Genomic DNA, 27,708 nt, shown 5'->3' on the forward strand with positions numbered 1-27,708 from the left:
AAGGATGCTCAACACCATGAAAAAGGATATAGAAACCATAAAAAAGGACCAGTCAGAAATGAAGAATACAATATTTGAAATGAAGAATACACTGGAAGGAATAAACAGTAGGTTGGAAGCAGAGGATCGAACCAGCAGTTTGGAAGACAAGGTCGAAATAAACACCCAGTCAGAGCAGTAAAAAGAAAAAAATATTTTAAAAAGTGAGGATAGTTTAAGGGACCTTTGCGACAATATGAAATGTTGGGGATACAAGAAGGAGAAGAGAGAGAAAACTTATATGAGGAAGTAATGACTGAAACTTTCTTACCTGGTGAAGGAAAAAGACACACAAGTACAGAAAGTGCAGAGTTCCAAAAAAGATAAACCCAGAGGCCCATGCCAAGGTACACAATAATTAAAATGGTGAAGGAGAAGGAGGAGGGGGAAGAAAAGGAGGGGGAGGAGGAGGAGGAGAAGGAGAAGCAGTAGTAGTGAAGGACAGAGGAATACAGTTGAAAGAATAAAAATGGCAATAAATACATACTTATCTATCACTTTAATGTAAATGTCTTAAATGCTCAAATCAAAAGACATAACATAGCTGAATGGATAGGAAAACAAGAACCATATATATACTGTCTACAAGAGAGACCCACCTAAGAAAGAAAGGTACACAGAGACTGAAAGTAAAGAAATGGAAACAGATATTTCATGCAAATGGAAATGAAAAAAAAAAGCTCGGGTAACAATGCTCATAGATTTTATAGACAAAATGGTCTTTAAAACAAAGACTATTGTAAGAGACATAGATGGACACTACATAAAGATAAGGGGAGTAATCCAACAAGAGGATATAACTCTTGCAAATATTTATGCACCCAACATAAGAACTTTACACTTACATGAACTGGAAAAACAACAATAAACAAATCCCAAAGTGAGGTGAAAAAAGGAAATAATAAATATCAGAGCAAAAATAAACAAAATAGAGTGTATAAAAGAAAATAAAAGAGCAATGAAATCAAGGGCTGGTTCTCTGAAAAGATAAACAAGATTGACAAACCTTTAATCAGACTCATCAAGACAAAAAGAGAGAGGACCCAAATAAATAAAATCAGAAGTAAAAATGTAACCACTGACACCACAGAAATACAAAGAATTGTAAGAAAACATTACAAATAACAATATGCCCACAAATGGGACAATCTGGAAAAAATAAATAAATTCCTAGAAACATACAATCTTCCAAAACTGAATCAGAAAGAATCAGAGAATCTGGGTAGACAGATTACAAATAATGAAATTAAAGCAGTGATAAAAAAACAACAACAAAAAAAAAACCTCCCAACAAACAAAAGCCCTGGACTGGATGGCTTCACAGGTGAATTTTACCAAACATTCAAAGAAGAACTAACACCTATCCTCAACCTATTCCAAAAAATTGAAGAGGAGGAACAACAACCAATCTCAATTTATGAGGTCCGCATTATCCTAATTCCAAAACCAGATAAAGACATATAAGAGAAATAAAACTATAGGCCAATATTCTTGATGAATATAGATGCTAAAATATTCAACAAAATGTTAGCAAACCAGATCCAGCAATACATTAAAAAGATCATCCACCATGATCAAGTGGGATTTACTCCAGGGATGCAAGGTTGGTACAATATCTGGGGAACAATAAATGTGATAAGCCATGGGAAAAAAAGAAGGTTAAAAATCACGATTGCCCTGCCCAGGTGGTTCAGTTGGTGGGAGCACCTTCCTGTACACCAAAAGGTTGAAGGTTAGATTCCTGGGTTGGATCCCTGGTTGGGGAATGTCCGGGAGGCAAGTGATCAAAGTTTCTCTCTCACATTGATGTTTATTTATCTCTTTCTTTCTCTCTCTCTACCCCTTCCTCTCTCTAAAACCAATAAAAACATATCCTCAGATGAGGATTAAAAAGATAAAAAAATTTTAAATCACGTGATCATTTCAATAGATGCAGATAAAACATTTGGTAAAAGCCAGCACCTGTTTATGATAAAAACTCTCAGTAAAGTGAGAGTAGAGGGAACACAATAAAGGCCAAAAAATGAAACTAGACCCACTTCTTATACCACACACAAGAATAAACTCAAAGTAGATTATAGACTTAAATGTTAGACTTGAAACTGTAAAAATCCTAGAAGAAAAGATAAGCAGTAAAAACCTGGACATTTCTTGTAACAATATTTTTTTCTGATATATCTCCTCAGGCAAGGAAAACAAAAGAAAAAAATAAACAAATGGGTCTACATCAAACAAAAAGTTTTTGCACAGCAAAGAAAAGCATCAACAAAATGAAAAGAGAACCCACTGAATGGGAGAATATATTCTCCCATTGATAAGGAGTTAATATCCAAAATGGATAAAGAACATAAAATTCAACACCAAAAAAAGAGAAATGATACAATTAAAAAATTGGCAAAGAGCCTGAACAGACACTTCTCCAAGAAGACATACAGATTGCCTATAGACATATGAAAAGATCGTCAACATCACTAGTCATCAGAGAAATCAAAACCACAATGGGTTCACACCTCACACCTGTCAGAATAGCTATTATCAATAAATCAACATCAACAAGTGGTGGTGAGGACGTGTAGAAAAGGGCACCCTGTGCACTGCTGGTGGGAATGCAGATGGGTGCAGCCCCCGTGGAAAGGAGAAGGAAGTTTCCTCAAAAAATTAAAAATGGAACTGCCTTACAACCCAGTGATCCCACTTCTGGGAATATAGTCGAAGAAACCTGAAAAAAGTAATTCAAAAGAATATATGCACCCTTATGTTCATTGCAGTGCTATTTCCAATAGCCAAGATTTGGGAGGAGCCCAAGTATTCTGCAGTAGATGAGTGCATAAAAATGTGGTACGTTTACACAGTGGAATACTACTCAGGCATAAAAAAGAAGGAAATCTTACCCTTTGTGACAGCATGGAAGCTGGAGAATATTAAGCTAAGTGAAATAAGCCAGTCAGAGCAAGACAAGTACCGTATGATTTTACTTATATGTGGAATTTAATGAACAAAATAAACTAACAAAATAGAAAAATATAGAGAATAGACTGACAGGTGTGAGAGGTGAGGGGAGGTTGCAGAGCTGGGTGAAAAAGGTGAAGGAATTAAGGGAAGAACAAAACCATACCCTCATGCACACAGACAACTCTGGCAATTACCAGAGGGAAAGGGGTCTGGGAGGAGGTAGAAGAAGGTATAGGGGGGAAAAATGGTAAAGGAAGGAGATTTGACTTGGGCTGGTGAACACACAACATAATATACAGATGATGTATTATAGAATTGTACCCTTGAAACCTATATAATTTTATTAACCAATGTTACCCCAATAAATTCAATGAAAAAGAAAAACAGGTAATTAATTAGAAAGGAGTAATAAAAGGGTTGTTGGCCAGTTTTGAGTGCTGATATTTGAAGTGTATAGTCCATCATTAATACAAAGTGACCAGAAGTAGTAATGAGTATTATCATCCAAATATTACCTTTACTGGTTGAAAGCTAATGAAAGCTAGGTACCTGGGTATAAGCAATGGATGAACTATAAAAGAAAAATCATATTGCCATTTTCATAACTTCATAGTTCTGTTGACACTTCACTGTGTCCATGTCAAATGGGAAAATAAAATATTCTTTCCAAATCTAAAGTTTTTTCTCAATAGTCCAGCACTGAAAAACTAAAAGCACGTGTCAAGCAAAACACTGTTTACTGCATGCTAAACTGAGATCTAAATTCAGTTAACAAATCAGTAAAATAAAATGAGAACATATTGAGTTTTTACTTCAGAGGTCATAAAGACCTTTATTGTTCAGATCATTCAAATGTGAAACTGGAGGACATAGGTATCTCCCCGCCTTGTATCTGAACATATGCCAGGTGAAAATTTAAAAATTACTGTATAACTTTAGCAACTGCATGGGTGAAAGCAGTATGATGGGAATTAATACCTAAATAAATATCCACCAAGGCCCAAGAAAGACCACTTGTGTGATTTGGCAGGGAAATGAAAACTAACACAACCACTTTCACATTCAAACAAAAGAGCAGGACTTTTTAAAATGAGATAAAATTCATACTGACACTTTTTTTTGTTAATCTTCACCTGAAGATATCGTTTCCATTGATTTTTAGAGAGAGTGGAAAGGGTAGATAAGAGAGAGTGAAAGAGAGAAACACCGATGTGAGAAGGCACATTGATTGTTTGCCTCCCACATGGCCCAGACCAGGGCCAAGACCAAACCTGCAACCCAGGTGAATGCCCTGGACTGGGAATTCAATCCAGGACCCTTTGGTGTATGGACCAATGGTAGAAGCCAGGGCAACAACAGAAGTTTTGACATCTATGTGTAGAGGTTGTTACATAAACCAAGGCAATTAATATGGCAAAGAGAAAGGAACTGTGGATATACAGGCTGAGATATTTTAGAAAAAGAGGTGACATAATGAGGGTTTTAATTATAACGTCAAAGTTGTAGAAAGTTGGGAAGAATTATATAAATGCAAGCACAATATTTATTTACTCTTCTCCTGCTATTTTCCAACAGAAACATTTTAAAGTACATTTACGATAGACACCCAACCCCAAAAGCATAAAAGCCAAGTGAGGAGATGAATGAGTAACTAAAAAGAACTGGTCAAACTCAAAGAAATAACGTTAAAGGAAAAGAGATAAACCCTACTATAAACCATGTTAAGGTTAAATTGCATTTTAATGAATTATTAAAATGCTTTGGTTAAATAAAATACTAAGAAACATAGGCAAAAAGAGGACATTAAAAGGTTTGGGCTTTTTCCCCTAGAGGTATTTTTTATAATGATATTTGTTCTGGCAGGAATTGATTATACAAATGTCACAGCTGAATGAATGTGTGTGGTTTGAGAACAAGTGAACTGTCTCAGAGAATGGGAAAAGGAACTTGGACTGCAATAAAAGTCATTCTCATCATGGGTTTCTAGACCCTCCACCAATGTCATAATGGATGACTAATTTTAAATACAGTACTCCAGACAGACTGAGAAAAGTTGATGAGTAAGCTATCCAGACAAACTACACTGTGTGATTGAAAATTAGTATTTATTTGTGGGTTTTTTTAAAACAAAAATGGGAAATCTGCCTTGCTTCCTTTATCGCTCATTCTTAATGCCACAGGATTTGCGTCCCTGACACTGTGTTAGCTCATTAACCTTACTGCAGGCTCTGCATTCTAGGGAAACAAGACAAGAGAAACAACAAAAACAAAATATGATCTTTGCATACACCAATCAAGGACACAAATGTGTAATGATACTGATCAAGTAAAAAGAGAGAAGGCAATGATAAACACTTTAAGAATGAGAAAGGAGCCCAGCCGGTGCTGCACAGCCGTTGAGCATCGACCCATTAACAAGAGGGGCACGGTTCAATTTCCATTCAGGGCACATGCCCGGGTTTCAGGTTTGATTCCCAGTAGGGGGCATGCAGAAAGCAGTTGATCAATGACTCTCACCACTGATATTTCCCTCTCTCTCCCTTTCCCTTCCTCTCTCTGAAATAAAAAATAAAAAAAATAAAAATTTAAGAAAAAAAAGGCGCCTGTGCAGCATGGTTCAGTAGTTAAGCATAGACTTATGATCTAAGAGATCATGGTTTGATTCCTGGTTAGGGGGCATGCCCTGGTTGCTGGCTTGATCCCTAGTAGAGGGCATGCGGGAGGCACCCAATCAATGACTCAATCACTGATGTTTCTCTCTCTCTCCCTCTCCCTTCCTCTCTCTGAAATCAATAAAAACATGAAAAAAAAAGAATGAGAAAGGAGCTATGAGTACAAACTGGAAATTTTAATATAAGAAAAGAATATTTTTTTTAAAAAAGGTAATGCTGATAAATTTGAAAACCCAAGATAGGTAAGAATTACTAAAACACAATATCGAACACAGAATACACAAAAGGAAAGACAAATAAATTTAACTTCATTTAACTTAAAAGCTTCTTTTCATCAAAAGACACCAAAAGCCAGGCCACTGACTGGGGACCAGGTCTGAAATGTATGGAAGGATAATTGATCTAGAATTCATAAACTCCTACAAATCAATTAAGAAAAAAGCCCAGTCTATTTGAAAAATAGGCAATCAATATGAACAAGCAATTAACAGAAGCAGAAACTCAAATGGCCAATAAATATATATTAAGCTACCCTATCTCCTTCGTAATCACTTCACATCTGATTGCCAAAATTAAAAAGCCTGAAAATATAAAGTGTTTATATCATAGGTATGGACCTATGAGAATAATTATACTCTATTGATGGGAATATAAGTTGGTATAACATATCTGAGAACAATTTAGCATCAACTAGTAAAGTTGAATGTGGGTTAATTCTACAACCCACCAATACCACTCCCAGGTATCTGCTCTAGAAAGATACTGGGCAAGGAGACTGTGCAAGAATGCTCACTGTGGCACTAGATCTTGACTGTGGCTATCTACATGGAGGGAAGAAGAGATATGGGTTTAGTAAGAGATACATAATGGCTTTTAATTTATCTGTAATGTTTTATGTCTTAAGGTGAGGGTTGGGTACCTAGTCGTCCCTTATGTTATTACCTACAATTTTTGGTTTGTCTGAATTTTTTCATAGATTAAAAAAAAAAAAAATCATTACTTACCAAACTATCCACATCTATGCTGGAGTTTATAGCCCACTGCAATGTACCCATGATATTCATGGCTAATGTTAGGACGATACCTATTGTTCCTTCTCTTTCACCTATAGGTGGAACAAAGATATAAATAAACTTTATGTTATTCCTCTCCTGAATTCTTTTATTTATAACTCTTCAGGGCATATGTCATTTCAAGTTACATTTCAATTCTGTGCGAGTTTTAATCATCTTTCATCTCAGTTCACTATAGCATATACCACTAGTAATAATGCCCTGCAAGTGCATATAGTAAGTATTCAACCAATGTTTTAAATCAGAGTGATTGAAGATTAGGAGTTGCTCTTTTTTAAATGCTTCAGGTATTGAAGGGGCTGTTGGTGTTGGGTACATACCATGTTTATCTCCTCTGCTACTACTCTGTAAGTAATAATACCTTCAAAGACTATAATGTACAATGGGGAAAAAGCCCTGTGTTCCAATGAGCTCCTCTACAAAGAAGTCAGATGCTGTTGGGAAGAAAGGGACCTACAGTTTCACAGGGAAGTCAAAACTCACCAGTCTGCCATTTAGAAAGAGACGACTGCCATTTACGTTACAAAAAACAACACGACAACTAGTTCATCCAGGAAGAACAAAACTTAAGTGTTTATAGAGTAAGTAGATTTTCAGGGCTGGAGAGGACTACTAATTAAAATTCATAAGTATTCAGTGTTTATAACCATAAAAATTTTCCAAAATTTTCCATTCTTAAATTATTATAACTGTAGGTCATCAAATCACAATAGAAAGTAAGTCTGTATCTATTATGCATGATAAAATTGTCATAGGGTTCTAAAAATAGAAGAAATAATTCATCCTATCATTATTAATTGAAATTTTTGCTTCTACAATTCCTCTAACAGAAGACAAACCATAGACAGCAGGTATATGTTTTTAGTACTAAATCATTTATTCTAAACAGGCAAGATTTATTCAGAATTTCAATATATAACCCATTCTGAAGATTAAGATGAGAGTAAGATAAAATTGAATAACGATAACAATAAGAAGCAATGAAAGATTTATGGGTATTTATTATAGGCCAGGCACTGTCCTGTTATGCACAAATTAACACATTTAATACTCAAAACAAACCTGCTGTGTGGCTAACATTCACTCTGGCTGGGTATCCAATTTGACTGATAGGTCCTAAATTACTCCTGATTGTTAAATGTTTTGCCTACCACTCCAGGTAAATCAGGCCATAATCAGATCCTTAATCATTATGTTATAGCACATGATATGTTAATTTGAATTAATTGTTAATGGATCTTTATTCATGTAATTTAGCCCTCTTTGATCCTGTTTCAAATAACTTGAGGGAAAAAAGTTTAAAATTCTGAACCTATAAAAAAAATTTTATTGTTTTAAATGTTGCCCAAAATTACTCTACTGTACTGTACTTCAAAGAGAGAAATGAATGAAGCAGCTGCAGAAAGGAAGGGACAGAGGCCAGCATTTGGCCTCAAGAGATGAAGAAGAGCCAAGTATGATTCTCCATGCCTATTCCATTTCCTCTAGAGGCCCAGGGTACCTCCTGCCTTGGGGCTCCAGGAGGCACTCTTGTAACTCTTCCACAGGTGACTCGTTTTGATTTGAGCAGGATTCTCTTCTTACAACCAAACACTCCTTTGGCCTTTGGCATTTGCCCTGAGCCTTTATCCACTGTCACATATATATTTTAATACTTTATATAGCTCAGTAATATAACTTCTTACATTAGAAGGACTTACTTGTCACTTGTCTATATAGATCTTTATTTTTTTATGATGAAATACTTTGTTTTTTACCCAAGATCTTAAGATTCAACACATTTGTATTTAAAAAATATGGCACTTTTATCTAACATTTCACATCTGTGGCGGTTTTTGTCATGCAAAATTCTCGTTAGGATAACAAATTTTACCAACTGGTGGTTAAAAAAACAAAACTTATCAGGGATGAGGCTTTTGTATGTGTGTGTGTGTAAATGCTGATGTTTCTTTCCCCCTATTCAGAGAGCTCTTTATTAGAGATACCTATCATTTTTATAATCCTTTCCTACTATGAGTGTCCAGAGATGTGTTTTTTCTTTTTTCAATCACAGATTTGTTATCTGACAGCACTTTTCTCAGTTTGTTAAACCGTAAAGTAGGGATAATACTACAGAGAGTTCTAACTCAAAGATATCATTTGTTCAACAATAAAACAATAGAAATTCAAGAAAATAATTTGTTCAACAATAAACTAATAAATGTTTTGATTAACAAATGCCCCCCAAAATGGTTTAAAGATATCTAAAATTTTTAACCTAAAGAATGTAGCATTTTATTGATTGACAAAATTTTAAATTAAATGTTTAGTAACTACTTAACAACTTCACAGTACCTGTTGTTAAAATAGAAATGAAGGTAACAGCAATGAAGAAGATGACAAAAATAATTTCTATTCTCATTTGGAACCAGCGCAGTGTTGACAGGTACAAGAACCAGTTGGCAGTATGTAAATTCAAAGCTTTGTGGAATAGTATTTCAAAGTAAGGCTGACGTCCAAAGGCACGAAGTGTCCATAGTCCTTTTAAGCTTGTAACCAGATGAGTGAAAATTGGACTCCTGCCTGTGAAATATTCCCATAGAAAACAATGCAAATCATGTAAAGGCATAATGAAAATTCTTAAGACTATGTCCCTGATAAAGATTAGCTTAAAAGACAGCAAATGTCATTGGTTAGAGAGGTTTTCATTCTGGTGCTATATTTGGAATAGATGAAATTTGTTAATTTTTAATGTTACCCTCCTTTTTTAGTTGGCTAACATGGATGGGAACGTATTATAAAATCACTGCTATTATTTATTCATGCTTCTTGACTACTACTGTCAGTTTTTCTGGCTAATCTTAAATTAATCACTGTTGAGACAAAATGGTTTCCTTTTAAGACAATTTATTCAACACCTTGACTAAGAATGCTTAAGAGACTTAATTTAACAAATAACCTTCAATGCAGAAATGCACTTGAAATTTAGCCCCTGAAAATGCACCTGCTCCAATGCTATTACCAAAAAATGTGCTTCCCAAACAGTTCAAGCATGTTTGGGGCACAAAAAGGCAGAGGGAAAGGAAGGGTGTCTGAAAACAAGCCGGGAGGAAGAGTTTTGTCCAGTATTGTTTAGGAACTCAGGCAAACCTTTAGTAATAGTAGCACTATTATTTTAAAATTTAATTTATATCAGTAAATTATGAATGAATATCCTATATACCAACCTTGGTAAGACTCTATATAGTGGTTTTAAAACTAAAATGATTTCACATAGTCTTAATTAACAAAATCGATCTATGTGTACTTTGTAATTTACTATTTCCTTTTATATTCATATGCTTTTAATCCTCACCAGAGAATATGTTTTGTTTTGTTTTGTTTTGTTATTTTAGAGAGAGAAGAAGGAAGAGAGAAAAAAACAACAACATTCAGGAGAGAGAGAAACATTGATTGACTGCCTCCCTTACACTCCCAGACAGGGGATCAAATCCGAAACCTAGGTGTGTGCCCTAACCAGGATCTGACCTGCTGCCTTTTGGTGTACGGGACTACGTTCTAACCAACTGAACCACCCAGCCAGGGCTATATTCATATACTTTTAAAAAGTCATTGCTATATAATGCAAAAGTTTAAAAGCAGAAATATTTTTTTTTTGAAAAGTAGATTAATAATAGAGAATCACGAGTAGCTGTTGTGGATATTTTCTGAGGTGAGCGTTGCACATTCAGCATCATACCTTCAGATTCCAGTTGTTTGAGTTGCTGGGAGGTGTGGAGGAAGTAGGCTCTCAACATAATAAAAGCAGCGATCACTGGCACTGTTGCTAAGAAGATGTAGGGCTCTAAAACGGAGACGACTACTACAGCTCCAATCACAATTAATACCAACTGTAGGATCAAAGAAAACACGTTAGTGTGTAAATACTTTCATGTTGCAAAGTGAACAAGGTATGTCAGCGATATATTTCTAAATAGCTCTTCACACTATTCTATTCTCAATAAAAGGCAGGCATTTACCTACTAGGAACGCTGTTATCTCAAAGTACTTTCTTATAAGTTTTCTCTGAATACTAAAAAAATTGATTAGGTCCCTCATAATAGCATTTTGAAGTTTAGAAAACACAGTGATCTTGGATCTCTCAGTGTGCTCATTTCCCTTACACTTTAAAGTGCATGATAAATAAACTGGAAAGGGTGATTTTTTTCCCCCTAGCCTGGCCCTCTTTTAAAATAAACTTTTTATTTTGAGATAATTTCAGTATGAATGTGAAATTTTAATGTTTATTTTGCTTAGAAAATTTCTGAAATTGGGCATTCATCTTGCAGCCTTTTGAGTCAGAAAGACCTGGTTTAAATGTAGGCTTGTCACTTAAGCAACCTATTTAACTTCTCTGAACCTAGTTTTTTCATGTTTAAGATTGAAAAAATTATACTTAATAAACAAATGTTACTCCCCTTCCCCAAATCCTGTTTCTGTTCCTTAAAACAATTAGAGATGGCCTAGAGGCTCAAAAAAAAACCCAAAACAAAAACAAAGCAAAGAAAACAAACTTGGGGGATATGGCTAATTTAATTTGAAATTAGACAGATTTTTCTATCTCATATATTGTCAAATAAATTTTGTGTTTCAGACAAATTAATCCACTAGAGCTACTGCTTCACATTATTCACCAAAAACCTGGAGCCCTATTGATCCCTGGCAGTCTCAGAAACAATCTAACCACAATGGTGTTCTTCAGCATCAAGGTAAAGGCTTAACTTCTATATTTCCACATGACAATAAATCCACACATTTTAAAAAGAAAAAAAAAGTCTGCTAACATTTATTCCACAATAATTCATTTGAATAATGTATAAAGTAACTGCCACAACAAGGGTTAAAAAAAACCCTATTATAATATCCATAGGATAATCAATGAACCAGTTTCTATGGGTGACATGTGGACAATGAAGTGGACGATGGGAGCATTTTGGTAGATGGGAGCAGGATGCAAGTGTAGCTAAAATCTGCATAAATCTTCTTTGAATAGGTTATTTTCATCTAAAATTTCAGATAATAATATCTCAGTGACACTTTTCTAGGGAAAATGCCTGTACATCTCCAGTCATCGATTCTGCAATACCAGCCTTTTGCTCATTCAACAAATATTCAGATAAATCTTTTTTTTCCAGTGTCTGCCAGGCACTGGACTAAGTACATATGATGACTCAATAATCTAAGGAAAATCTTCACTATCCTATTCTGGCCCAACAAGTGCCAAAGCCCCTAATGCCCTAGTTACTACATGACAAGACTTTATCCATGGGAAACCACAGTTTTTTAATGAAGGATTTTTTTCTCAGAAATAGGATCTTTTGCGGAGAAAAGCGAAACATTCTGTTCTAAGCATGATTAACTAGGGATATGACAATTTAAATGGGCTATCATATTAAATAGCAGTATGCCTGATGGACAAACGCTGCTGCATTGGACACATGGAAACATTCAGCTACTCCATTAAATTCCAGGTCTTTTATTTGCTGTTGACAATTGTAAATGTTCTGTGTCTGACTTCTGATATATCTACCATATATCTGGGTAGTCAACTAACCAAGATATTGTACTGGGTTAGAGACAAATGAAGAAGGTGGGTACAACTGGAAGCAATGAAACATTCAAAAGATAGGTTTCCAGTAATTATAATCATCCAGAGTACAGCCTAAGTATTGAGGAAAATAATTATATTTGCTCCATAAGAGGTCACCCTTAGGCACTGAAGTTAAAAGCTAATAATTTAGCATTGTGTGCAAAATTAAAGCACTGATTTAATATATTTAATATTCAGATTACACAGAAAAACCTTAAATTCTATCCTAGTTTAATTCACAATGGATAAGAAACAAGTCGTTTCAGACTGGGCATATCAGTGAGAGGACAAGATAAATAAACAGAGGGTCTTTAGGGCAAGATGAAAATGTGAGCACAGATTTCTAAATACCATTCATTCTTATCCAAATCCTACGCTTCATCAGAAGAAAAAAAAAAAGTCAACAGACTAAAACCTGCAAGGCACCATTCATTCATGCTCCTAAGGAAGTGTACATCACTTTTTCAACTGCTAAAAGCAGCTCAAAAGCATCTCTGACACTGACAGTCTCACAGTACCGCCAGAAACCACAGCTGACAATAAGGATAAAGGATCACTTTGAAAACAGCAATTATTTATTTAATTAATAGATAAATAGATAAATAAGTTAATACCTATTTAAAAACCATGCAATGAACACCAGATTTGGAATTCATAAATGATAGTGCTTGAGAATTTCTAAGTAAGGGATTAATGGAATTAATAGAATGAGTAGGGAAAAAATGTGAAAGACATAGTAGAGATCAAAGTATCAGGACTCAGTGTGTAATTGCATGTAAGAGAGAAGAAATAAAAAAAGACCTAAAAGTTTGGGGGCCAAGGAGATTTTGGTAGTTTAAAATGTGTAGGTTTCTGTTTCATTTTTAAAAAATCATTCACCCAAACAGAGAGATAAGTAGAAGCTAGAATACTGTTTTTCTCTGTTTGGCTTCAAGTTCAAGTTTATTATTCATGGTCCACTTCCAGTATGCCAATCTGAAGCATATAACTTTCGTCCTGAAAGTGATCATCATCAGCTTTATCTTCCTCCTTTCATGGGTTAGAAAGCTCAGAGCCGCAGAGATTAAGTGTCTTATTAAGGTAAAGTAAATAGTGGTATCTGAAGAATAGAATCTAGATCTTCCATTTTCATTATATAATATTTTGATCCAAAAGCAAATTTGCTAGAACATTATCAAATGTTAGAAAATAGAGTAAATAGAAATTAATTTTTAAAAGGAAATTTATAGGTATGCTTTCTTTGTACAAAAATTTGTTCCTGAAATATGACTAGAATGAAATTAATCAAAGCATAATTAAATATAACTGGAGGAGTGCACAATTTAAAGAGCTCTTGTGATAAATTTTTTAATAAAATAAAAAATTAATCAAATTTTTATTGTATTTGATTGTCATATATTGTGCTTCCTTTTTGTGGGACCCTCCTATAAATAAAATGGGGAAGTTAAAAGAGCCCTGACAAACCCTTGTGAAGTAACAACTAAAGAATCCCAACAACATCAGAAATTAAGCTAAAACTATTCAAATTGCCACAGAGAAAGCATTCAAGAGCCAGCACCTGTGTCAAAAAAATGTTAATTTATAAAATAAATATTTAAAAATTAATCTCCCAGAGAACTTTTAAAGTGAGCTTTATATTGATTCAGGAACTACTCAGTAGGCCCTAACCACTTTGGCTCAGTGATTAGAGCATCGGCCCTCAGATTGAAGGGTCTCGAGTTCCATTCCAGTCAAGGGCACTTACCTAGATTGCAGGCTCCATCCCCGGTACCTGGAGGCAACCAATCAACGTGCCTCTCCCACATCTATGTTTCTCTCTCTCCTTCCACTCTCTCAGAAAAGCAATGAAGAAATATCCTCACATGAGGATTAAAAAAAAGAAAATACTCAGACTACATAAGTAGGAGAAGAAAAAAAAACTATCATGAATGCTTTTGCAATCATGTCAAGATGTCCATGTTCCAGTTTGCACCTGATTTAATAATATTATATTTGGAACCAGTCATTTACACTCCTGAAAGAAGGAACAAATGTCCAGCATTAAAGAAAGACAGAGGAAACAATCCTTCAAATGCACAAACTCAAAGATTCGGTTAAAGAATTCCAGCGGCTGCTGTTGTGTTATATCCTAAACAGAGCAACTGAAGGAAATCCAAAATGCTAAAGTTCGCTTAGAATAGTTAATGTGTTTGATTCTTCCCATCATTTCAGATGAGGCAAACTGACAATCTGGTTTCTCTGTACCTGCAATGTTGGTTGTGTAGATTCTCTCAAATAGAGTATTGTTATTGAGGGGTGGGGGAGTGTGAAATGGATGGGAGGAGAGGGTGATTCATGGTAACATGGGCTGAACGGTATTCCAACTGTCTCACCGAGGAGATCACTGAGACTGTGACATTTGCTCTCTGGGGCTCCACCGAAGCCAGGCAGGAAGCTGTTTTTAAACCTGGTCCAACACCAAGGTTATTAATTCACAACATACCTTAAGTCCTGTCACTTATGGAATCATAATGCAGTATCCCACAGCTTACCTTCATCTCTATCCCCTTCTTCTTTATTCTCACCACCAGTTAATCACGCCAGAGACACATGCTCAGAGCCAAGCTACATTAAAGGCCCCTTCAGATCTTTATAACCCAGGGATAGTCCTCACTAGTCCTGAATTTTTCTTCCCCTCTCACCGTCTTGAACATTTATTTGTAATTCTGTCCTTTCTTGCATTATGGTCCTTCTTGTAAGGTTGGTGGCTACCTTATCTGTGCCAAGGTGTTCATGGATGAGACTAGGTGAAACTGTGGCCCACCAGGGAATAGATTTTCATTTTAACATGGGCTATTTGGAGATAGGTGACTTCCATCAAATAGTGATGCCAATGTCAAAAATGTCATACTTCATGGATAGTGATTTGGGGGAAGATGGTCTGTTATAATTCTCAAATCACTCCAAGTAGATGGTTATTACATCTAAATGTGGAATTGCCTTGGGTTCGGGTCAGGTAAAGAGTTCTAACTTGTCAGTGAATTTACTAAAATAATGCTTACGTCAAAGATTTTGATATTGACAAAATTCATACAATAGGACTTCAGTTCTCAGGCAAATGAAAAATAAGCAAATACGCATGTACTTCTTTTTCTAATTATCTTTAAAAGTATGACAAATGCAAAGACACTTAATAATACTTATTTTTACAAACCTGGATGAAGTCAAATATGGTAAGAGGCAGAAGATCGTCCAAAATTGCTATATCTTTGGAAAATCTATTAAGAATCCCACCTATAATATAAAAGAAGATAAATTCCTCAAAAACCAGTAATCTTAAAAAGACATTAATATTTGATAAAATTGGATCATATCAGAAGCATTCAGAATTTAAATAAGAATTAGCATGTAATCAGATAAAGACTTAGAAAAATTTAGTGTTCTACAAAGATTCTAAGTAACTGTGTTCAAGTTATTGTCTCCCACTTTTAAACCTTTATAAAATATAGACTATTGTAAAATTCAGGCCAAAACTAATGTCTTTAATAGAGCCCTTATCACAAATTATGTCAGGAATGGGTACTCATCCTACTACAATCTCACACTTGCAAACCTGGCTATATTCTCATCATTCCCTTACATCTGTAGTCATACTGCATGGCTCTCCTTCTCTGACTTCCTCACCTTTCTGACGCACCTCTGCAGAACCTGTGGCTTCTCCCAGTCCCTACCTGCCCACTATGTGCATGTCCTTTGCCATGTTTTCTCTTTCTACCTTCTTCACTGGCAATCTAAGCTTCAGCCTGTTTTCTAAAGTACAGACTCACATTTATAAGTCTGATAATTTTTTCCTTGAATAGAAAAGAGTTATATATGAAGTGTCTACTCTGTGCCAGACACAATGCAAGGCACGGAGGTAACACAGGTGAATAAGTTGTGCTCCTTGCCCTTAAGGGAATTCATTGTCTGGAGGGAGTGAAACATAATTGGATAAAATTCAACATAATGTTGTACAAAGTGATAGTGAATCTTATCATTCACCACCACCCCCATTAACTGCAGGATAAAGTCTAATATTCTTAGTTTAATATTTAATGCCTTCCATGATTTGGCTTTAAACTCCCTAGTTAGTAGAAGCCTCCTTTACTCAAGCATTCTGTTTCAGCCAAATTGTTTGATTCCTTTTTAAATTATATTTTTAAATTATAGTTGACATACAATAATAGATTAGTTTGAGGTAAAAAACAGAGTGATTAGATATTTATATATCTTCAAAGTGATCACTCCAATAAGTCTAGTACCTACCTGGCACCATAGTTATAATATTATTGACTATATTCCCTATGCTGTACTTTATTTTCCTGTGACTAATTTTATAACTAAATCCCCTTCTTGGTTTATTCTTTATATATGCTCTACACTCTCCTACCTCCCTGCTTTGTCTATGTGGTCCACTCTGCCTGAAAACCATTCCCCTCATCTTTATTTGTCAAAATCTATGTCTCCTTTCTGGCCCAAATCAAATGCCTCTCTTGTAAGGAAGCCTCAATGTTTGCACCAGCTCCAATTAATCCTTTCCTCCACTGGACACACTTAATACCTTTACTACATCTTGTCAGCACTTCTGTGTTATAATGACTATACCCATGTCTTATATCATAGGCGCTTGTATACATGTCTTATCTTTGTTTCTACACTGTATATTGCTAGAGGTCAGTGGGACCTTGCCACATGTATTTTCTATTACTCATACACTCATTACCCTCAGCAAAAAGGATTATATGTAGGAATTACTTAATGCATGTTTATTGATTTATGTCACTATCTCTTAGCCATTATCAATAACATTTCCTTGGGCATACTTTAACATATTTGTATATCTTTCCATAAATTACCAAAAATTGAAAAATAGTAGTCTATGATATATATACTGTTCAGAAAATGGAAGTCCACTTTGGTGGAAAAAAAATATCATTAGTGGTGCTTATTATATTTCAAATGGTAGTGTTCTTTCAAAATATGCATTTCCATTTCCATTCATTTAATATACTTTACTGGGCACCTACTATGTGTCTGTATGACTAAGGTCATTTAAATAGCAACCTAGGAAAATCAGACAAGTAGTCAAAGAAAATCAAGTTCAGTATACAATTTCAGAAGGGCACATCTGAGAGAAACTGAAGTACACATACAAGGCAAGGGAGTATTAGTTGTTGGTGATTATAGCAGAGAATATGTAGGCAACATAATGAGAAGAAATGGACCATAAATCGGTAAGAGCAATCTTTTTTAAAATAAAGTACCATCTTTGCATACAGAAATTGGGGGTGCGGGTAGGAGTGGGAAAAGAACATCTAGATGTTATAAGGTCATCTTGCTATTTCAGTTCTCATGAACATGAATAAGGAAAAATGTAAAAATAGAGATGTTGCAGAATAATCCTACAAAGTAGATTAAAGTTTGGAAAATAAGATGAATGAGAAAATGAAATGACATTTATTTCATCTTGGCTATGTAACAGGTAAAAAGATTGCCTGTTTTACTCTCACAATGATCCTCTGAGATCTCCATTTTACAGATGCAAAAGTAAGGCTCAGGCTCAGAATAGTAACTTGTCCATGATCATCACTCATATGAGTACAAGCCAGGACTCAAAATAATTCCCACACTCTTTCCATTATGTCTCATTGCCCATTTATGAATGCTGGCAACTTGGACAAATCCTCTATCTTCTCTGGGTCTCAGTTTTTGCATAAAAAAATTAAATTATTGGATCAAGGTAATCCAATCCAATCTAACATTCCCTTTTAGGTCTACAATGTCTTTGCTGTAAAACAGATGGTGATGAGTATATCCAAATGAGGCAAGCCTTTAGTGACCTACAAGGACTTCAGAATAAATATAAAACTCTTCCTGAAAACTAACACTGAAATTTTGTTAACCAAAAAAACATTGATTGATATTTCTTGTCTTGATATTTGTAGATACAAATCACTCTAAAATCCTCAATCCTGGAAGTTATTCTTTGCTTTATAATCAAATGCTTCTGTATCTACCTCCTTCCCCTTGCCTGTGAGTTCTTCCAGGGTAAAAACTGTGTGCCTCATTCATCTTTTCAGACCAACCCCTGGTTGAGTGCCACACAAAGTAAATGTTCAGCAGATTGCTGTAAGAATAAAACTTGGGAATTCCTTATGAAACTCTAAATGTCAATTTGTCTAAAGGAGAATTAATGGAATTGATTACTTTCAATGTACCTTATTGTCCTTAGGTGTTTTTTTAAACCTTTGGTGCGTCAATTTCACTACTTTTACTTTCTGTGACTGTATTTTTATTAAGGTATAATTAACAAATAAAATTGTAAGGTATTTAAAGTGTACAACGTGATGATCTGATACATGTACACATTGTGAAAGGATTCCTCCCATTGAGTTAACACACCCATCATCTCTCACATCTGCCTTTTTAAAAACTTGTTTATTTTATTTTTTCCATTATCCCCTCTATGCCCTCTTCTGCCCCCACCCACCCCCCCCTCCACAATCCCCACACTGTTGCCCATGTCCATGAGTCCTCCCTCTCTTTTCCTTTTTTGCTCAATACTTTTGGGCAGGGGGAGGGGGGAGAACATTTAAGTTTTACTCTCTTAGCAAATTTCAATTATATAGTAAACTGTTAGCAATTATAGTCACATGTTATACATTAAGTTCTCAGGCCTTACTCATAACTGAAAGCTTCTATCTTTTTACCAACCTCTATGATGGTATCAAAAATATTTTAAAAATACATTTAGGATTTCACTCACCACCAACCTCACCCACACTCCCTAAAAAGAAGTAAAAAACCTGAAATGAATTTGTATGATCACCTTTGAATAGTTACAGGAAACAAGATTTTACCCATCAAAATACTTTATCTGTAAAAGAATTTTAGATTTTCCGTGATTGTTTCAATTCTTCTCGTCTTTTAAACAATGCTGAGCATTGGCACCGAGAAGCCTTGAAGGGGTCAGACAGAACATCTGCATGGAGAACAACTGACCCAGACGGTCTTGCTGCTCCATTGCAATGCCATTAGCATCACTTTCTAACAAACTGAGTACTCAAATTAGCTGATGCAGAAATAGGAAAAGCAACAGTATCTGACAGTCTATAGTACCTGAAAAATGTACATGCCTGCCATAAGGAAGCTCAACAAAGTTCAGATGCCTCTGTGCAAAGCCAATGCTATACTAGAAAACCAACTAAATCACAGGCCCTTTTGATGGTGAATCAGCAGCTTCAGTTTCTAAATCTAGTCAAATACCTGCTTTCAACGTGTTGAGGGTTGACATAGGTGCATGGAGAACAGAATGTAACATTTTGTGGTGTAAAATTTTTGACACTGTGATTAGAGAATGCACTAGTGGTAAACCTCGGAAGAATCCCAGAGCAAGTAAAGTGTCGGCTACTCCCACATAAATGTAAAAAACATAAAATGAGCTGGTGTTGGTGATGATCACTGCATAGCTGTTATTTGTACTCCCAATACTATTCCCTTTGTCTTGAGAAGGTGTTCTGTAAAGCAAAGGGAAATTGTTAATCAGCAACAAATTCTTCACATTGAATTTGCAATACTATATGTAAGTGAAACTGAAGTTGAGTCTAAAGAAACACAAATATTTCATTAGCAGAGTTTATGACTTTAATCTCAAGTATTTTCTATTGTAAGAAAGTATATTAAACTTTTTTATCATTGAAATAGATAAAACTGATTCTTACTAAGTACTCAGAAAATTCTGATATATAATGTTGTTTTAAATATTTTCATTACATTTTATGGAAACTAAACATAACTGAATTCTTTAGAGATTGGTGAAGAGCTGCAGGATCTGCACATGCTCACACTTTTAAACAAAATAATTTGATTTTTCACTTCTGTGATATCATGGGAAAATTAAATATTACAATATTTAATAAACCCCAAATAACCAATAGTAACAAAATATAATACACAGTAGGACATGGAATACTCACTGTTTAAGTAGCCGCAAAACAACCAAAAAAACAGCCACCTGGAATGGAACAATCAATACACACTTAGTTCTTCCTATACCCACTTCTAATTCCACCACGACCAAAATCAAAACACACACAATTGCATTTTCCTTTTCTTTTCTGGGCCCAGCAGATACAATAATTATTCTAAGAACCATTACTTGTGGTGAGAACATGTTAAATTAATGGGATTCAAATTTCACTGAATTAAATACTTTATCATTTCTTTCCTTCATTCAACAGGAAGTATTAATTGCCTCCCAGGAGAGCTAAGATCATAATTAAATGTTTTAAATAAACTTTGTTTCTTATACAGACTAATCTCAGCCTACTGGCAGATAATTTATCTCATTATTTATAATCAGATAAATAAATTCATTTGTCATGCAATGATTATGAGGGACTAATATCTATGATGAGATTAGTATTTATGAAAATCAATTAAAGGTCTCAACAGAACAAAAATTCACAGTTTATGAATAAAGATAAAGTACATTCAGGTTAAAACATATACTGCTGGGCTTTCTCAGGTGGAAACTTTTGGTTGATAGACAAATGTTTGATGCCATAACTAAACAATACAAAATTTTAACAACTATATTTCTTTTAACTCCCTTTGATAGTTAAGCTATCTGTACTCTGTTCTATATCAATTTGGCTTTCTAGCCTCTTAAATCCTGTGGAGAAACAATCTTCTGTTGATGCCTTCACAACTGTAATACTAGAAATGACTAAAATGATACAATTTGCTCAATAACAACTATACCAAAAATTAAAATAGAAAAAAACACAAGAAATTGTGAGTAAAATAATTTGAAAATGAACACAGCATAAAAATAAGCAAGGAAAAAACAAATATACTTGGTATAAGAAATCTGTCATTTCATATTCAAACTTAAGTATGTAATAGTAATATATAAAAATTTATAAAGAACATTTAACACCAACTAAGAAATTACATTATGAAGTCCTATACTTGAAACAGGTGCATCTGCTTTAGTTAAATTCGCATATCAGATAGGCTTATAATGATGAAAACTCTTAATGGCATCAATCTCACTTTCCTACGTTTCATTTTACACAAAGCCTTTTTGCACTATATTTATGAAGAGAAAAACTATCCTTGTTTCCTTGAAATTCAAGTAAATTCAAAATGACAAGAAACTCAGTGATAATCTATATCAAAAGTCTTTGTTTCAGTACAGATGTTTTTCTATTTCTTAAGACTAATCAAGATACTCAAGAACCTAGATAAGAGTATATTTCTGAGTCACTTTTCAGTTATTATACTCCTCCTTTGTTCCATTTAAAAGAGTGTCAACAATGCTGGTATTGCCAATGTTCTCTGGATGTGAGTAAATCCCAGAATAAATATTTTATAACATTTACTATGGAGCAATAACCAAAGCAGTTTTCCAAAGAACTTGTCTAATCAGTGTAATATAAAGTTATCTCCTGGCTCTTGTGGATAGAGGCATGGAACTTGCAACCCAAACTGTTTTTATTTACTGAAACAAAAACCTTTCTAAGCACTTGACATAATGATTTTAGCAAATATACTTAGGCCATATAGACACAATTGAATAAGCAAGTTCTATCATTTAATTACCAAAATGTTTTCAGATTGTGAAAGTTCATACAGTTTATGATAGAGTGACCATCCTGGATGATTAAAGCAAAAAGGTCCATATTTTCAGTTTTTTCAGTGTTTAAACATCATTCCATAACACATAGAAGCAGTACAGTGTAGACCAGTATTGTCCAATAGAAATTTAAACAATAATAGAAATGTTATAGTTATGTGCTGTTCAATATTGTTGCCACTGATCATGTGGCACTCAATCACTTGAAATGTGGTTAGTGTATGTGAATGATGAACCAACTTTTAAATTTTATTTCATTTTAATAAATTTCATTTAAGTTATACGATCATATATGGCTGGTGGCTACTGTATTAAACTGTGCATGCATAGATTATAATAACTATTAGTTATGGAGGTGTGTAGACAGATTATTTATTATATATCCATATTAGGCATCAGGAATCTAATAATGCCATTCTCTAAGGATAGACCCATGAATGGCCAAGATGATGATTAATGAACTTTGCTAATGGAACCAGGATGAAAAATAAAAACCAATATTTTGAAGCTAGAATTAAAATTATGTAGGTAATTTGTCTACATGATTAAAATAAAATGGATGTGAGTGTAGAATATCACAGTATATACATATGGAAAGAGAAGTTATGTACCTACCTTTGAGAGACTTATTTGCTAAATGAATCATGAAATATCTTAAGAGGTGTGATAGATGAAAGAAGATATAATGCAGAACTAGAGCAAGAATATATCCAGGACTATGAGGATCCCTATCCAGGTACAATTCTGATATTCACAACTAAAGAAAATAGGTTTGAAAGAGAAGAAAACCACCACAGAGAACGTGTTAAGACCTGGTTTATGAAAGGCTCAAAAATGTGAATACAAGCAAACAAGGTATAATGGTCCAACATTCTCTCATGAAGAACTTTGACTGACTGCAGAGAAGACATGCATAAATATTTCACTGAGGAATACCTGCAGAGCCTTTAAATATGACTGAAGGTTTCCAATACTCAAGATGTTAAGCATAGTTAATAACAGCAATCCCTTCCAGTCATAACAGATGTCCCTGCTTTTCCTTGCACCCATATCCAATCCATTTTGCCTATAGCAGACAGAGTGATCTTTTATTTTATTTATTTATTTTTTATGTTTTTATTGATTTTGAGAGGGAGGGAGGAGGACGGAGAAAGAGAAACATCTATGTCAGAGAGAAACATTGATCAGTTGCCTCCCGTATGCATTCCAACCAGGGACCAAACCCAAAAGCTGAGCAATTCCCTGACTGAGAATTGAACCCCTGACCTTTCGATGCATGGGTCAATGCTCAATCAACTGAGCCACACCAGCCAAGGTGAGAGTGAGCTTTTTAAAACATAAAAAAGTGGGAATAAAGGGATCATACCTCAACATAATAAAGGCTATATGTGACAAACCTACAGCTAACATCACACTCAATGGGCAAAAACTAAAACCATTTCCATTAAAAACAGGAACAAGACAAGGATGTCCACTTTCACCACTCTTATTCAACATAGAACTGGATGTCCTTGCCACAGCCATCAGACAGGAAGAAAACATAAAAGGTATCCAAATTGGAGAGGAAGAAGTAAAACTATCATTATTTGCAGATGACATGATCTTGTACATAGAAAACCCTAAAGATTCCATCAAAGTGCTACTAGATTTGATAAATGAATTCGGCAAGGTAGCTGGATACAAAATCAACATTTGGAAATCAATGTCATTCTTATATACCAACAATGAAATTTCAGAGAGAGAAACTAAAAAAACTAGCATTTACCATTGCAACTAAAAAAATAAGATACCTAGGAATAAACTTAACCAAGGATGTAAAAGACCTGTACTCAGAAAACTACATGACACTGAAAAAAGAAATAGAGGAAAATTTAAACAAGTGGAAGAATATATCATGCTCATGGATTGGAAGAATTAATATCATTAAAATGTCCATACTCCCCAAAGCAATTTATAGATTTAATGCAATTCCTACTAAAATACCAACAGCATATTTCACAGACCTAGAACAAACATTTCTAAAATTTATATGGAACCAAAAAAGACCCCGAATAGCTGCAACCATCTTGAGAAAAAAGAACAGAGTGGGAAGGATCACTTTACCAGATATCAAACTGTACTACAAAGCCATTGTATTCAAAACAGCCTGGTATTGGTACAACACCAGACATATAGACCAAAAGAACAGAACAGAGACCCCAGAAATAGACCCACACAATTATGGTCAGTTAATATTTGACAAAGGAGGCAAGAGTATCCAATGGAGTAAAGACAGCCTCTTCAATAAATGGTGCTGGGAAAATTGGACAGGTACATGCAAAAAAATGAAACTAGACCACCAACTTTCACCACACACAAAATTAAACTCAGAATGGATATAAGACTTAAATGTAAGTTGTGAAACTATAAAAATCCTGGGAAAAAACATAGGCAGTAAAGTCACAGACATCTCACATAGTGGAATTTTCACTGATACATCTCTTAGGGCAAGAGAAAAAAAGAAAAAATAAACATATGGGGCTACATCAAACTAAAAAGCTTCTGCACAGCAAAAGAAAACAGCCTCAAAATACAAAGGAACCCCATGGTCTGGGAAAACATACTTGCCAAGGATGTATCTGATAAGGGGCTAATATCCAAAGTCTACAAAAAACTCACACTGCTCAGCAAGAGGAAGACAAACAATCCAACTTAAAAATGGTCAAAGGATCTGAACAGACACTTCTCCAAAGAAGATATGCAGATGGCCAAGAGAAATATGAGAAAATGCTCAAAGTCACTAATCATCAGAGAGATGCAAATTAAAACCACAATGAGGTATCACTTCACACCTGTCAGAATGGCTACCATGAACACATCAGTGAACTACAAGTGCTGGTGAGGATGTGGAGAAAGGGGACCCCTGGTACACTGCTGGTGGGAATGCAGACTGGTGCAGCCACTATGGGAAACAGTGTAGAGATTCCTCAAAAACTAAAAATGAAGCTGCCTTTTGACCCAGGGATCCCACTGCTAGGAATATACCCTAAGAATCCTGAAATACTAATTAGAAAGAATATATGCACCCCTATGTTCATAGCAGCACAATTTACAATAGCTAAGGTCTGGAAACAGCCGAAGTGCCCATCAGTAGATGAGTGGATAAAAAAGCTGTGGGACATTTACACCACGGAATACTATGCAGCTGTAAAGAAGAAGGATCTTATACCATTTGGGGCAGCATGGAGGGACCTGGAGAATATTATGATAAGCGAAATAAGCCAGGTAGAGAAAGACAAATGTCACATCATCTCACTTATTTGTGGAATCTAAAGAACTTAATAAACTGATGAACAGAAATGATTGAATGACATGGAAGCATGGATCGGACTGACGAATCTCAGAGGGATGGAGGAGGGCAGGTGGGTGGAGGAGAGAGATTAACCAAAGAATTTATATGCGTATATGCACAACCCAAGGACACGGACAATGATGTGGAGAGGGACTGAGGAGGGGGGTGGGAAGGGGTGGGATGGGTCATTGGGGAGAAAAAGGGACATCTGTAATATTTTGAACAAAAATTTAAGAAAGATAAAAAAATAAAATTATACAAACCTAAATAAATAAATAAATAAATATCACATCGTATCCTTCCCTAAAGCCTTTGAAGGGTTGTTATTGAATTTAAAATAAAGTCTATGCTTTTTAAGATAGTCAGGGGTCCTGGGAGTCTAGTTCTGGCCAACGTTTCTATATCACCACATGCTACTTGCTTCTCTCTCCCAACGCACAATTACACCAGCCTTCTCTCAGCTTCCTTAATTTACCAAACTCTTCAAAGACCTTGGCATTTATCCCCATCTTTGTACATCTGAGTCTTCTTAACATTTGGGTGTCATTGAATGTCAGTCTCTCAGAAGGCCTCCCTGTCCATCCTCCTTTTCCCACCTTTATAGTAAAGAAATTTATTTCCTTCTATTGCTTATCATGTTCTGTAATTATTTCCATCAAAATGTATTTATCATCTATCTCCAAAGCAGAGAGAAGTCCACAGTCCTCTTTCACACTGTATCCTCAATGCCTAGCACAATGCCTGGTAAACAGTCAGCATTCAGTAACTGTAAATAAAATAATGGATAAGAGAATAATTTAAAATATACTTAAAAATGAGAACAGAGAGAAAGTATACAATGATCATATAGAAAATATATTGGAAAAAGCATGTAACATGTTATATAAAGATAAAGAACCAAAACCAATTTATTCCACAAGCTTTGTACATGTACAGAATTCAGATCTACCTCCCAAGTCACAAAATGAGATCTGTGTTAAATGAATACCTATTAAAACACTATTCACATTTTGAGTTTTACCAAAGAAACACAGCATTATAAATCTTCTTTTAACATAAACATAAGTTCATTCATATACTCCATCTGTATGTCCTCTTTTATTCTTCACTGTACACATAGTACACAGAATTGTGCTTGGCATAATGAGGGAACTAAAAAAATATGTGTTGAGGCAGAGGAGATAGCAGCAGAGGCCAAGCCTAGTGGTTTGAACAGTCTCAAGAAGGTCCAGTCACTGGGGGTGGGGCCAACCACCCCACTAACCCAGAAACCTGACTGGTGCTTCCCTCACACAGGAGAACTGATAGAAACTCTAGGTTTCCAGCTGATCTCACTGGACTGCATATGAGGATCTCTGCCCAGTCGAGGGAAGGGTGATATTCTGGGACACTCTCAGAGGAATAGCTCTGGGACAGGGAAACACATCCACCACTTTCCCTGAAATCTCAATGCCACATCCCTCTCACGAGAGACCCAGAGGTGTAGACTCCAGATTCCACTTAGAGGTCTAGATTCCCAATTCTGCCGAAAGCACTTTCAGAAATAAACTTTTGAGTGATTAAGATTGACAGCTGGCTGTCAGGTGAAGGCAGGTGGAGGTGAAGCCCACCCAGGGACCATGGGGAAGTTTGCTGGCCCATCACTGGGCCCAGTGCTGCTAACAGACTGGCCGTAGAGTGCTTGCTTGTACCCTCCAATGTGTAACCAAGTCCTGTGGAGAAAGGCACAAACTGTGTATCGCTTGAAGCTTCAAACAGGTTGCTGAGAACCAAAGGAGGACAGTTTCTGACAGTGGTTAGCAACTAACTACCTCCCAGTAAGTCCAGAACTGGCAGGCAAAACAGTCAGCCTCAGTCATCAGAAGAGCAGGATCTAAAGGGAGGCACTAAACTCTGCTCAGATGAACACCACTGTATTTTTTGTCTTCTTTATCCTCTTTATCTTTCTTCTTTATTGATTTCTTATTATTTTAGTCTCTTCCTTTTCTTTCATAGATCTAATTTTTCCCTTCCCTTTTTTACCCTATTTTTTCTTATTTCTCCTGCTTTCTTGTCATTTTTCCTTATTTTTTCTCCTCTATTTTCTTTATCTTTTTTTATCTTTTCTTTCCTTACACTATTCTTTTTCTTATTTTCTTTCATCTCTTCCCTACTCCACAAAGACTGGGAAACAAAGAAGTTTGCTCTAAAACATACAAGCATATACAAAGGGACAACACAAATGGGAAGACAAAAAAACAACCCCCAAATGAAAGAAAAGGAGGAAACTCCAGAAAGAGAGCTAAATGAAATGGAGGCAAGCAATTTATCAGATATAGAGTTGAAGGTAATGATATAAGGATGCTCAAGTAACTTAGTGAGAATTTCAAGAAACT

General features: G+C 35.3%; 1 protein-coding gene across 1 annotated transcript in view; it reads right to left on the reverse strand.

Annotated features, from left to right (window-relative positions):
* The window catches only part of CFTR (CF transmembrane conductance regulator), a 226,552-nt gene that overhangs the window by 84,477 nt on the left and 114,367 nt on the right, over positions 1-27,708 (reverse strand). The window contains exons 16-21 of the mRNA XM_081147741.1: positions 20,339-20,376; positions 19,629-19,879; positions 15,538-15,617; positions 10,455-10,605; positions 9,071-9,298; positions 6,668-6,768 (exon numbers count right to left, since the gene is read on the reverse strand). Of these exons, the coding sequence (XP_081003867.1) occupies positions 6,668-6,768; positions 9,071-9,298; positions 10,455-10,605; positions 15,538-15,617; positions 19,629-19,879; positions 20,339-20,376 (849 nt within the window). The remainder of the gene's footprint in view (positions 1-6,667; positions 6,769-9,070; positions 9,299-10,454; positions 10,606-15,537; positions 15,618-19,628; positions 19,880-20,338; positions 20,377-27,708) is intronic.

This window comes from Miniopterus schreibersii (genome assembly GCF_964146895.1).
Source record: "Miniopterus schreibersii genome assembly, chromosome: 9".
In the NCBI taxonomy this organism is placed as follows: Eukaryota; Metazoa; Chordata; class Mammalia; order Chiroptera; family Miniopteridae; genus Miniopterus; species Miniopterus schreibersii.